This window comes from Eurytemora carolleeae, unplaced genomic scaffold (genome assembly GCF_000591075.1).
Source record: "Eurytemora carolleeae unplaced genomic scaffold, Eaff_2.0 scaffold2097, whole genome shotgun sequence".
Classification (NCBI taxonomy): domain Eukaryota; kingdom Metazoa; phylum Arthropoda; class Copepoda; order Calanoida; family Temoridae; genus Eurytemora; species Eurytemora carolleeae.
This window is the reverse complement of record NW_019397982.1, coordinates 694-15,192: the sequence shown is the minus strand read 5'-3', so window position 1 is coordinate 15,192 and position 14,499 is coordinate 694. Positions and strand designations below refer to the sequence as shown.

Below are 14,499 nucleotides of genomic sequence, written 5' to 3'. Positions count from 1 at the left end.
ATAGAAAATAAGAAATTCAATATAATGATGAAAAAGTAAATAATTAATTCTAACTTCGATTTATTGACAAATTTCTTTTGAGAAATATGTTCCTAAACATCTAATTAGTTTACTAAAGAATTTTTACTATATTTTCGTCGTCGTTATTTAATAGTTTAAAAGAACCCGATTCTGGAAACTTACCCACCCAAAAACATGATTTTGAACGTCCACTTTGCGCTCAAATTCAGTAATTATACATCGTGGAAACGTTTTATATATCTCAAATAAATTCTAAAGAATTTATCCACAACATTGCATACTCAGGTTAACTACCTTACATAGCCGGTCTGTCCCTTAAAAACCAATGGAAATCAAAACCGCTTGAGATTCAATGAAACCATGGGTTTATCTTGGAATCCCAAGGGGGTTAAAAATTTCATCAATTGTAATTTTCTGAGAGTAAATGATATTCATTTGTAAAGGTACCTGCATGAATAAGTTTTTAGATTAGTAGAAAGTTGCAAAAAAACATAATGATAAGTATAATCATCATTACTTAACATTAGCCGATAAATAAAACAAAACATTTTCAAAGAATAAAAAACATGAGTAAAACAAAGTGTAAATTGATTTGCAATATATCAAAATGTTATTGTTTTGTGAAATTCAATCCGAGATGCACCCTTTTCCGAATTGCGACCTATAATCAAATGGTGACATTAAAACGGAAGTAATTTAGTTTTATATATCTTCTGTATTTTATTACTTATTTGGGATAACAGGATTCAAGCTTGTTTGTAAGCAAAAACGCATTAGAATGTCGTCGTCTAATGGCCTAGTCCGTTCACAAAAAGTAATCAAAATAGCTTGATTCTTTTAAAAATCTTAATAATCTCCCCAAAAAAAAATTTTTTTTGTTGAAAAAAGCATAATGATGATTAACCATGAATAACCCTTAACCAAAGAACAAATAGTATGAATATTTGCAAAAATATAAAACAATATTAGGTGTTTTGAAATAATTAAATATTTTAAAAATATGTTTTTTTAAAACCATAATTTGCTCCGCCTGTAACACGCAAGTTTGGACATTTTAGAAAAACCCTGAAACGAAACCAAAATCGATCATGCCAATTTAAAATAATACGCCATAACTTAAGTACTTGGTCATTTATAACATTAGACTATGAGACTATGCCAATCTATATTCTATTATATTCTATATTATAAAAATCTATAAATTCGGTCAATAAAATTTATACTTTTTAGAGACTGCATTGGTTCAAGAAATCAAGACAGTATTATTTCTGTTCTATCGTCTCTGAACTTCTGAAGTCTCATTACATTATTTTAGATGTTTATAAATGTATTTGCATTCCAGTAACATTTTACTTACTTCTTTCTTGTTATATGTCGTATTATATTAGATTAGAAAGAGGCTGAATAGTAAGTAAAAGTATTTATAAAATTTAATTTTTCATGTCAAAAAATGCACCAAATTTTCTAATGTACAAATCCACCATTTACCTAAGTATTTATATTCACGTGTTTGCAGTTCAGCTAAGGGTGGGATTTATATGTCTATTCTCAATGTATGTTAATGTTGCAATATATCTTGATGTCTTTATGTTAATAATAAATGTTAAATTGTATTTTTGGTTGTTTGAGAGTTTAAGATATATCTCAATTGCATAATACTTAATACTAGCTTGGGAACCCAGCTGACAGCTTTGCATTGGGGTTTCCTTATAAAAGTCTACCTCGTCTACCAACACAAGGAAATATTTTTAAACCACACTTAGAGTATGTCTGCGTAGTTCTACGGACCTTACCAATAAAAATCAAAGGTAAACTGGTTTATTGGTTAAGGAGTTATGATCGTACATCCAAACAAACAAACAAATAAACTGAAAAAGAGATTATTACTGGATATCAACACAAAACATATTTTTGAATTTTATTCTCATGATAAGATGTAATTTTTTTTCAACTCTATTCCCAGTGATTACGGTATTCCCAGTGGTTATGATTGAGAATGTTAATATTTAAAACAAGATTGGGATTTTCTTGATTTAATAAGACTGTCAGCTGATCTCAGAGCTGCAGGACAACTGTACACTGATTCTCCGTACCTGCATTTTCAAAATGGCGTCAACATAATTTTTATCTTAATTAAATTATTAAAAAATTAAAAACTGTTAAAAAGGTTCACTGTAAATTTAGAACTTGAAAATTGAATTTCAAAAATCTGAATCATGGTAATAAAATGCAAATCTTATTGTATTGATAAAAAAATCAGCTCTTTTGTTTTGCATTCATCAAAAATGAGAAGTGTTAGGGAACCAACATGTCGGTAGTCGGTACCTAACATCATGGCACCACTTTAGCAACATTTTGTGTCTAAAAATCATTTCTTAAATTGGATTAAATCAATGTGAAAATCAACATTTTTCAGAAATTTGAAAAAAATTGTCAAAAAATACACAATTCACACAGCGCACAAAATTTGGTAATTGATTTATGTGTGAAATTTACAGTGTATGCTTAAAAATAATTTTTTTAAATTTTACCTTTGCACGTCTTCCATAGACCATTGATATTCTTTCCTAAAAAATATGTATAGAAATTTGATAAAAGCTCAGAAAACAAATTCATCAATTATCTTGCCTTAGATGATACATCCACTGATTTTTATACCAGGTAGGAGCACCCTTAACAATATTCATGTTCATTATTTTCATCAGTATATTCATAAATCAAAATTTTGGAGCACATACTAAACATATCATCACAAAACATATCCCAACGAAACATATCAAAACATAACCTATAAACATATCTCCTACAAAATATATTGTCACAAAACATATCCAGCGACAAAACATATTCACGACAAAATATATCAAACACAAGACATGTTAAAGTATAAAACATATCAAATACAAAAGATAGGTAATTGTTCTTATTTCAGGGGAAATATAGTTCCAAAACTAACACTTGTCCCATTTCTAACACTGAGTGTTAGAAATGGGCCTAGTCTGCAAAGTTATCTGTAAATCTAAGCCGAGTTTAACAAAACTACACCATACATTTATAAAAAATGGCTAAAACTTTATATTGAAGAAAAAAATGCCAACTTAAAAATAATAATAAGGTGTGAGAATTAGATTTTGATGATACTTGATTTCACTTTTGAACATATCCCTATTTTGAAACAATTACCACATTTCAGCTAATAATGTCGCGTTTTTGGAACATATCCTGGGTTAGAGAAAATTACTCGAATTCATATCAAAGTCAATTTTCAAGCATTTACGCACATACGTGACAAAACAAGATTTTTTAATAAGCTAAAATATGAAAAAATAGAAAATAGAATTATACTGTTCTTTTATAATTAGAAAATCATTATGTTGTAAATGTCGTACTCTTAAAACTTCGTCAAGAACTGTATTAGTCCAGGTACAACTCGTCAGCTATAAATGTCAATCAGAACAATTCTGATAACTTGCGGTAACTAACATATTATATATGTTGAGATAGGGTTTGCCGAAACTTACATATTTAAAAACCTAAAGATTTTCACAAAAATCAATTTAAACATTCCTGGGCCAAATAATGTGTAAAACTGTACTGTTTACATTAGACACATGTATGCAAATATTTTATACATATCCAGTTTTTCAATAATTCTCATGGAGAAACCTTGCTGTTTGGTTTTTAGGAAATGTGGAAAAAATATTTTCCAGGAGGGAGTTTTTTTCCCAGTACTCCTGATTTCTACCAGAAAAGAAAAATCTTACTGGAAGTGTGTAATACCAAGCTGTAAAGGAAAAGCTATCACAAGTGGAGATTTCAATAAAAAAAGTCCCACAACCACAGAGCAGATACTTCTTTTGTCAGGGCCAGATTTATTGAGACAAACCTGATCAAAAACTGCTGAAGAACAATTTCATTGGAAAGGAAACCAAAAGCTTCAGAAAAGCCCTGATCTTTCCTATAGAAATTTGTCTGTGATGAAATTTTGAATAATAAACCCACCATAAAAAACCAAACTGAACGATGGTTTAGAAGTTTTACTGCTGACCATGCAGCCTGAAGTACAGACTGCAGGGAAGTCCTTTTTAGGTCTTAGAAGATAAGACACTTTGGCTAAACTACTTCTCAAAGAGCTCAAAGACAAGACCTACACTGATCCGAAGCCAGCTCAATTGACAAGAGAAAAATTAAGATTTAAACTAATTGTAAATTCTTTTAATGTATGCAATACAAATTATCTTATGAAAATAATAAATAATTAATTTTTTGTAAAATTATTTATGTTATTTATTACTGTATTGCTGTATTTATTACAATTATAGCATTGGGAAATCAAAATATTTATATTATTTTTTTCTTACATTATAGATTTAACTAGTAATGTGGAAAATTGTTTATTTAAAATGCGGGAAATGAAATCAACTCTATTCTAATTACTTAAAAAAATAAAATGGAGAAACAGATTTAGAAATAATTTAGCAGTTAATTCAATCTTAATAAAAAGAAATACTTTCAGTGATTGTTCAGTTATGAAAGTGAGCTTTGGTCTTAAAAGGGGTAATACTTAAGATGTTTACTTGCTTTCATGTTTACAGTCTGGATGGAACTTATTTGCAATTTTTTTTTCAAATTCCCGGATTTAGTTATATATTAGAAAATTTTGTATATTGATATGTTTTTTATTTTGTTTTGTTATGTTTAGTAGTTGGATATGATACGATATGTTTTGATTTGATACGTTTTGTTTTAATATGTTTTGTCATACTATGTTTTGGATGGGCTCCAAAATTTTTTTTTACTTTTTTATTATGTTTAAGTAACATTAGAAATGATTAAACGATTGATTATTAAAGGGGCTGTATTTTGAGTGACCCCCACTTTATTGCGGGGTATATGATTATATCCAATTCAAAATGATATCATTTAAACTTTTGACTAAGCTAAACTTTTCAATTTTTAGGACTCAACAGGGTCAATTTCAAAGTGGTATGCTTTGCTTTGATTTTAACTCGCATATACTTTTATGTATCCCTAAATAATTACATTTTAAAACTAAAACGCATGTGTCAAAAAAGTAATTGAAAAAATTCTCATAGATTTTAGTTTGTTACAGACAAAACCCAGCGGTATCTTTCTCACTTTTACGTAGTAAAGGTTTAAGGGGTATCATTGTAAATTGAACGTTCCGCACTTGAAATGGAGGGAACTACCATCGTCCCATTAATTTTAATATTTATAGTGAATAAAAATACCTGAAAGTTGTATCCATAATTTACAAGAATCTCTTCTCCTTCTAGTATATCCCGGTATGCAATTAAACTGATGATTTCTCCAAATCTATAGATTTAAATTATTTCATCGTTATGTTGTATTTCAGTGCAGAACCAAGAAATCATTAGAATCTGTTTTGTTTATTTACCCTTTAAAGGGAGTGTTTGAAAAAAATGAAAGGGGATATAGGCTGCTATCAAATTGAATTCGATATTGATCGCTACTAAATTTTACTTTTAACTGTTGCGCCTATAAGGATAATAGGGTTAAAAACAACTCATACGCAAGACACGGAGTTGTATTATTTCACTCAAATAGTAAATAATTTCATTGAATTTAAAATTAACTATTCAGATATTACAACCTATACATGTCAAATTCAATTTGATAAATTGGTAAATAGTTGATATTTTATGATATATTTTATGTTTTTTGGTTCACGATTTACTTAAACAACGATTATTTGGCTGCAGGGCGTCTCCGCCCTAGAAATTAAAGGGGTTTGCATGGGAGAGACACCTAGCAACACCTAGCGACACCTAGTGACACCTAGTGACACCTAGCGACACCTAGTGACACCTAGTGACACCTAGCGACACCTAGCGACACCTAGTGACACCTAGTGACACCTAGTGACACCTAGTGACACCTAGTGACACCTAGTGACACCTAGCGACACCGTTTAAAGTATTATATTAAAAGAATAAAAATATTATTAAATATCAACTATAAATGAATCCATCAAATTGAATTCCACATTTACAGGTTGTAATATATGAAAGACTAATTTTAAATTAAATTGAATTATTTACCTTTGAAACTCTACCTGGGATGATAAACTTGTGAAAAATATGAGTTTGGATTGAAGGAATGGCAGGCTTTATGTCCCAAGGTTGCATTGTAACTAAAAATTATAAAATTACAAATTAAAAGGACTGTGAACTCAAACGTAAGTGACCTTTTAATCAAAGAGTTAAATGCACAATTATATAAGAAAATGTTCTTCTCTCTGTCCCAGAATTGCCTGATGCACAATTATATAAGAAAATGTTCTTCTCTCTGTCCCAGAAATGCCTGATGCACAATTATATAAGAAAATGTTCTTCTCTCTGTCCCAGAAATGCCTGATGCACATTTGTGTCGTTTGCACATTTGTGTCATTTGCACATTTGTGTCATTTGCACATTATATATATATATAAATATACTTTGCTTTTCTGTCTTGGTGTCTTTTTTGTTTGTTTGTATCCAATAAAAGCAAAAAAGGCTAAACCCATCTAGCCCAAAATTTTTGAGACAACTCACATGACCCCAAATAAGGTTTATTGCTTGCCCAAGTTGAAAGTTTTGGGTCCAACTATCGTTCTCTAGAAAATTACCAACATTTTTGCCCGTGAAAAACGTCGAAATACACTTTTTTTTAATGCAACAATTTTAAGAAAGCTTAAAAAGGGCAACTTTCAGTGTTCAAAGCTAAAATTGTTTATATGAAAGGGGTGCGAAGCGCCATTCAAGCCTAGAAAATAAACTTTTGTTAAACTATGAAAACAAATTATGAAATACCTTGAAATACTTGTAAACTGATCAGGCACATCCAAGCTAATTTGGTAATCAAGTTCTATTCTGTAATCACTGACCAAACATTTTCAATTAATTCATCTCATTAAAGGACTTAAAGACATAATATCAAGGTAACCATTAAGGGTACCGTTGAAAATCGAGCTTTCCACTCTAAAAATAGCAGATCAATTGAAAAAGCATTGGATAAGTTTCATGGTGTCTTCATTTCCTTTTCATAAAGTATCAATTATCTTGTTTGAATAAAAATACGAATTAATCAACTTTCCTGAATTCTTCATCAACCCCAGCCACAGTACGGAATAGTTTTCTCTAAAAAGGAAATTGAAAATTTAATTTAAATTCTAATAAACTATTTTATTTGAATTTTACCTTCCTGACCCCATTAAAGAAACAAATTATATTTTCTTTTTGAATTCTTGATTTTGCAAAGAGTCCTTCGCCTGCTCCTATACAATACATGACACTTCAAGTACTTTCAAGTTACTTCATTTTATTCTGTGTATGCCTTTCCTCAATGGTACTCTTGTTATAAGCAAATATAGAAAAGACAGTTTTGTTTTTCTGTCTGTCTGTTTATTGTGATTTCTCTTTAAAGAGAGTGACCGGCTATGTAAGGTAGTTGAACTGAGTATGCAGTTTTCCACAACATTGAATACTCAGTTCAACTACCTTACAGAGCCGGTCACTCCCCTTAAAGGCAACTTGTGACTTCATGCAGCAGAGACAGAGAAGAAAAATTATTGGAATCCAGACGTTAAAAAAATACTATATCACTTAAAAACATGTTTATGTAATATGTACGTACAGAGGTCAATATTCATGGATATATGACAGAATGGTTATATCATAGTCAAGGTTTGATGTAATTTTATTGTTGGGGTATCATACAGTACGTTAGACATTGGACCCTGGACTTGAAAATTTATCTTTGCTTTTCGTAACATTTGCAGGTCTTTAAAGGGAGTGTTCGCGGAAAACTGAAAGTGGTTATAAGGCGAAAAATAAGCACTTTTGACCGCTACTAATCTTACTTCTATTTGTTGCATCTATAAGGAGAAAAAGACTTGTACCGAATAATAATGTAGCATGCACCCAAGTTGAGTAAATTGCAATACACAACTTGTCTCTGCTCTCGATGCTTTCAATGATTCCACTTGGCAGAGACACCTAGCGGAAAAAATTGTTCTTTTAAGTGCATAAGTAAAAAAATATTAGGCAAAATTAACTACATACAAATGTGGCGAAAAATAAACGATGACTCTAGGTTGTAATATCTGAATGATTTGTTTGAAATTAAATTTATTTTTTTCGATCCTAGTCGTGGATTGCAACTTTCTCAATTAGGGTTATTCAGCATACATCATTTTTAAAAATTTTCTCCTTATAGACGCAACAAATAAAGTAGAATTAATAGCGATCAAAAGAGATTATTTTTTGCCGTAAGCCTATCCCCCCTTTCATTTTTTACGAACACTCCCTTTAAACTTGGTAAATTTTAGCCTCCTTCTTTGTATCATAATTTCACTTTTAAACTTTTTTAAAAGAACAAATTATTTTAATAAATGAACGACAGTCAGCATGAAAATTGTTAGAGTCAAACCGTAAGTACTTCATAGATGTTTAAAAATTTTCCAAAACAAATCTAGGGTCCACTCAGATATAACAGCTGTGAAGCACACCCACAAAATTATATTTACACTGGCCCAAAATAGTATAGATTGGTAGATAGAAGCATATCTATAAGCGGGCAGTGATAATAGTCATTATCCTTGTTAAGTTTTAACTAAAAAACTAAATTAGTTTTTAAAAATAATTACTTCTGTACCACTGTAGAACCACTACTTTACCTTGAACCCTAGACTGTGAAATATAAACTGAGATATTTTCAAACATATCTCTCTGCTTTAAATGTTGGCCCATCCTATAAAAAAAGTGAAAGAAATTTTTTTAAATTTTATTTGAAAGGCAATAACTTTTTGTTAAATAAATTAAACAGTGGCCGAATTTAAAGAATTTGAGTGGCGGTTTAAATTTAAGCCGCGGTTTAAATATGGTTGGTTCCACTTAAAATTGTATCAAATGTTTCAAGATTTAAGCCCGCGCTTAATTTAAACCGGGTTTTGGCGGATTTAAACCGCGGCTTAAATTCTTTAAACTCCATCTCAGGATATTTTTAACTAACATTTTTTTCCTTTAAAAAATCAAAAGAATTATAAATTATGCTAGAATTCTGAATGTAAGACCCTTTTCTATTATTAGACAAATCAAAGAGGATTAGAAAAAATAAAAAATTCGAGAAGGATGGCGTTAATCAGTAAAAATTGACAAAAATTGAACAAACACAATGGATTGTATACATAAAAAATAAAAACGGTCATTGATTGCCATGTGAAACCATTCTACTAAACAAACGATTCTCTTGAACTAATGATCGTTAATTTAAATTACAAAGGAAAATGAATTGACACTAATGAATACACAATGAATGAACAAAAATAAATTAGATCTGAAGGTATGTGCCCATAATAAATAATAAATAATAAATTATTCTAATTCTTATCATTCATGTATCACACAATGGTAAAACAGATGATTTTTTATTAGTTTTATACTGAACAACAAGCATAATTCTACAAATGCAATAAATATTTTCTAACAATTAAAAAAAATTTTTTTTTACTTTTTACAAAACCACAATTTACAATTGATAAATAATATGTTGCACTAATTACTTTCATCAATCAATCTATCTTCAACTCTGGAAAGTTCTTTAAAAAAGTTAAATTTATTTCCAGATAGTGAACCAGTTTTCTGAGGCATTAAGCTGGAGAGAAGCTAAGCTTTCCTCTAACAAACTCTAAAATATCCTTGTCAAAATAGACTAGAAGAATTACCAGAATGTACGAAATGAGTCTAATCATTATCCCAAAACTTTGAAAGGACATTAAGAAGGTGATCAGCCCTATCAATCCAAACACAGTGATAAAGCTTCCTGTTCTGAGGCACACTAGTTGAATTACATTTCTGTATCTTTTCAGTTTTTTGTTTTTAAGTCTATCAGCAGCTGCGACTGACGGTTCTTTGATTGTCAACACCTTATTCTCATTGTCTTTTAGCTGTTTACTTTCAAGTTGAGAGAAGGAGTGCCTTCTCAATACTATTTGTTTAGCTGAGTTGGCTCCTATCTCGGTTAAAGATTTGGAACGACTCGAGTTGTGCATCCTATTTGGCCTCTTCGGTAGACTGGGTCCCAATGATGGAACATTGGTTTGTTTAGCCCTTGGTGCAACTTGGTTTGCCTTCTTGAACTTGATGAACTCTTTAATTAGGATGTAAGATAACTTTGATACTTCTAGCAATATTGATAGAAGTGTCATTAGAGTAATTATTGGTAAGTGGAAACATGGTTTCTGCTGGTCTTCTTTTCCCACTGTTGGTGTCGTGAAATTAACAGGAATCCCCATTTCGATTTTAAACATCAGCACCACCATATCGTGTTTTATGGAAACTTGGTCAGCGCATATAAAACAGTTATAAACAATATCTATGGCTTCTGTTGTAATGGCTATCAAAGTAACAACACAAGCCCCAGTGCTTGGACGAATTTGGTTAAACAGTACAGGGTTTACAAACAGCAGCAATCGTCCTCCTGATAAGCTGCACATCACAGTAGTAGTTAGTATCATGTAAGATCTTGTGGAGAGCAGCTCTACTGTAAGCAAAGGATGCTCTTCTATGAGGTGTGCTAGGTTCATGTTCCAAAAGTATGACAAGACTGAGGTGAGAAAGCTCCGAACAGTTGTTAAAAGTAGTAGCATCACAAACAGAACTAGTATTCTATTTAACAAATTCTTCTGGGCTATTGGCCTTGTCTCAAGAAACCATAGCAGAAATACTGAGGAAATTATAGTCAGACAAAATCCAAGACAATTTACTATAAGCGTATAGGAGTTTGGCATTTCTGGTACAATGGCCATCAGTCCAACATAAACTACTAGAATTATAAGCTTGATCCACATCTTTAAGCCCATTTCCATTTTTCCTGCTGACGATTATTGCTTGGTATTCAATGTTTAATGAGTTATATATCAAATGCAAAAGAACTTCAGCTGCAAATTTAAAATTTGTTTTCTTTTTGATGAAAAATGTTTTGACTAGTTAATAAGGTACGTTGGGTCTATCTGGAGTAAAATCCAGGGAATGTATTGTATCTCTCTGTGTACAGAGTAAAATTACCTAGGAAACAGTATGCTATTAGATTTTAAATCCAATTCCAGAATTAAAAATATTTAAAGGGAGTGACTGGCAATGTATGGTAGTGGAACTGAAATTGTAGTATTATTAAGAATTCTTTTTGGATTCATTTGAGACCTATCAGACGTTTTTACAGTGCATATTGGTTTTGTAAGAGCACAAAATTATCCCTCCAAAATTGACAATCAATGAGAATTTCTAATATTGAATTTGGATTTTTACTGAACAAATATGCACCGTAAAAACGTCTGAAAGATCTCAAATAAATTTTAAATGTTTCACAATAATACTGCAATCTCAGTTCAACACCATACATTGCCAGTCACTCCCTTTAAATACTTATAATTTTGGAGTAGGACTTAAAATCTACTGTTTCCTAGGTTTCCTTGGTAGATTTACTCTGTACACAGAGAGATACCAAACACTCCTTTCAAAATATATTTTCTATATATTTACACAATACACAGTACAGGAAACGGGGCCATAAGGGTTATCTATATATATATATTTATATATATGTATTATATATATTAAGTCGTTCTGATAGCGGACAGATTGTACCTGGATAGATACGTTTCAAGAACTTGTTATGGAGTAGATGTTTACTACAAACATTCTTGTAAAAGAAAGGTTCATTTCTGTTCTTGTGTTGATTTGACAGTTAATCTTGAACGTCCATGTCAAGTGCAAGTGTGTGTTACAAGGTCAGACTAGTTCAGAACCGGCAATTCTAAAGTCAAGATTTTCTCGACATATTTTACAAGTTTTTGTTCCAAATTCTAGGATGAGAAAATCAAGTTTGTTCAAGTTTTGTTCCTAATTCTAGGATGAGAAAATCAAGTTGTTTCAAGTTTTTGTTCCAAATTCTAGAATGAGAAAATCAAGTTTGTTGCAAGTTTTTGTTCCAAATTCTAGGATTCATATCTTACCGTGTGGCAGTTGGATGTTCATATTCCAGTTTTCTTCCATTATTCAGATTTTGAAGAATAGGTTTCAGAAGAAAACCTTCCTCTAGTTGTATATCTATCAGAATACACTCCTCGCCATTTACCATTTTACCATCCTGGCACAAAACATGAAACTGCGAGCCAGTAACATTACAATTGGATTGTTTTTGTTGTAAAATACGCGAAAAGTTTTACTTTTACAAAGTATATGCCAATGTTATCATGATGAAAAATTGTGGATGGTGGGGTGCTTTGCAGAATCCTCTCCCTCCCCACCCCCTCCTTCAGTTGTTCATATTACAATACAAAGGAATTGAGTCTTTGTCACAAACTATGATTTTCTAATCTCTATAACTTTGTAATCCAATTCCGTAGACCTTAGATATTTCAAACTATGAATTTTGTTAGATGAAAATATCTAAGTTTGAAATATCAAAGGTTTACACCATCAGATGGAAAAAATATAGGTATTAGCAAATCAGAGTTTGTTACAAAGACTCAATTCCTTTTTCAAAGGTTTTTAATGGTCTAAAATTTAAAGAAATAACTCCTTTGAAAATAAATTAAGATTTTAGAATTTAGCATATGAATTTTTAAAAATAGCATTACTCGATAACCTTTTCCAGGTTTGGGGGGGGGGGAGAAAAAGCTGAATGTATTACTAGAAAGGGGGTGCGAAGCGCCCTAAGAAGCCTAGAATACCTTGAATTCAGCTAATATGGTGAGCCACAAGTTTGGATAGAAATAAACTACTTTCCCTGTTAATCGGTCATTCCTGAAATACGATTATATCACGATTACTTAGAGGTATAGAGCAGGGAAAATAAGTTGTGAAAGTTGGTACCTATTATTGAAACCTACAAAGCCAACTTTAGTTTATTCCTAGATAAGATAAGAACAAGTTTATTGCTAAAATACATGTATCTGTGTACAGAACGAGTTTACATTTACAAATTAAATAGATTTAAGGAGAACTATTAGAGATCAGGGTGCGTTGTTATCTTATGCAAAATAGTTTATACATTTATTAGAATATCCTATTATAGAGGACGTACGGTCAAACTCTAATGAAACGCATAAAGTAACTTCCAGTATATATATTTCTTATAGCTTATTACTAGAGGGTTCAGAACATGAGTTGATATCAATATCACACGTGTAGATTCAAAGTGCAATGCCCCGTATCCGTTCTATCTCATTCTTGTGGGTCTTGTTTTAGGCGGCTAGGTATCGTCTTCCACACTATATAGTCTTTGCAAACCAACAGCTGTTTGGACCGTGCATATGCAGAAGAGATCTTAATATTTTTGAAGCAACCTGTATTGCATTCTTGGTTGGACTAGACAAGGTTTCAGATATATACCTGCCAACCAGGGGTAAAAATTCTTCCAAAATACCATAGAATGTATCCATGGTACAAGAAGAATTATGTTTATGTAGAGATTTTTTTCCCTACGCATATAGTATTCCTTTTTTAAGTAAAGATTTATTTGAGTTGTTTTTAAGTTAGTCCTGGCAAGGCTTGCTTTGTAGTAACCCGTATTATCTGAACTATTAGGTCTAAGAGTTGATAAATTATTGATTATGATTTAAACAAATAACTATTGAGTCTATTGATGTTAACAACAAATGGTTATTTAGTATTTACTGTTTTAATCTTTTTATTCTTATTGTTTCTAGTTCTTTTATCAACTTGTGATTTATATTAGTACGTTCCTGAAGCTGAATATGTGGATAGAATGAGTGTGAATAAAGAAAATACAACTCTATGTTTCATTTACATACAGTGAGCTTTTTAGAGTGTGCCGACTCTAACAGTACTAATATCAGAGTGGATCAAGTTCTAATGGTTGGAAAGTACCATAGCTCTAATGAGTAATGGTGTTGGTTCTAGTGTCGGAACTTTCAAATTACCTTGGAACCATGTCAGTATACCTACTTGTATACTGTGATAGGTAGATAGTGCACCAGTGTTAGTGTATCTACCTGTATACTGTGATAGATAGATAGCACACTAAGCTCTTGCACTAGTAGATAGATAGATAAAACTATCACACAGTGAACAATACAAGTTAAAGGGACCATTAACTTTCTCATATTCTGTTAAATATGCAGACATATTAGATTCCGAGAATGGCTAGCTCCATTTCCCACTTCTTAGCCACCTTTAATGTATCCGAAAATGTTATTTCAGGCATACTACCTTTTGAGTTGGAACCCCTCACATCCCTAAAAAAACAAATAGAAGAAACTCTCCTCCATCAGGATGATACCACCAACCTTCCTTCCAACCTCCCTTTAATCTTAAAGAAGATAGGAACTAGGGAGTCCCAGATAGCCGCCCAATCTGCATATCAAACCCAATGCAAGAATATATGCGAGATCATCGGAAGACAGGAGGATGGAGACTGGGAGATACTCAACAT

At 31.4% G+C, this 14,499-nt stretch overlaps 1 protein-coding gene and 1 long non-coding RNA gene across 3 annotated transcripts; one reads left to right on the top strand and one right to left on the bottom strand.

Moving 5' to 3' along the window:
- The first annotated feature begins 267 nt into the window (after positions 1 to 267).
- On the top strand, positions 268 to 1,634 carry LOC111716514 (uncharacterized). Its single transcript, XR_002768515.1, has 2 exons — positions 268 to 990; positions 1,080 to 1,634. It is a non-coding gene; the product is annotated as an uncharacterized LOC111716514 (long non-coding RNA).
- A 189-nt stretch (positions 1,635 to 1,823) lies between these two features.
- On the bottom strand, positions 1,824 to 12,848 carry LOC111716513 (histone-lysine N-methyltransferase SETD7; the record flags this gene model as incomplete). Of its 2 annotated transcripts, XM_023491990.1 has the most annotated exon segments (11): positions 1,824 to 2,114; positions 2,553 to 2,588; positions 2,650 to 2,693; positions 5,274 to 5,358; positions 6,119 to 6,196; positions 6,855 to 6,923; positions 7,138 to 7,181; positions 7,242 to 7,318; positions 8,720 to 8,793; positions 12,056 to 12,189; positions 12,776 to 12,848. In XM_023491990.1, coding segments are annotated over 10 exon segments (726 nt in total). In that variant the 3' UTR covers positions 1,824 to 2,020.
- Positions 12,849 to 14,499: the final 1,651 nt, after the last annotated feature.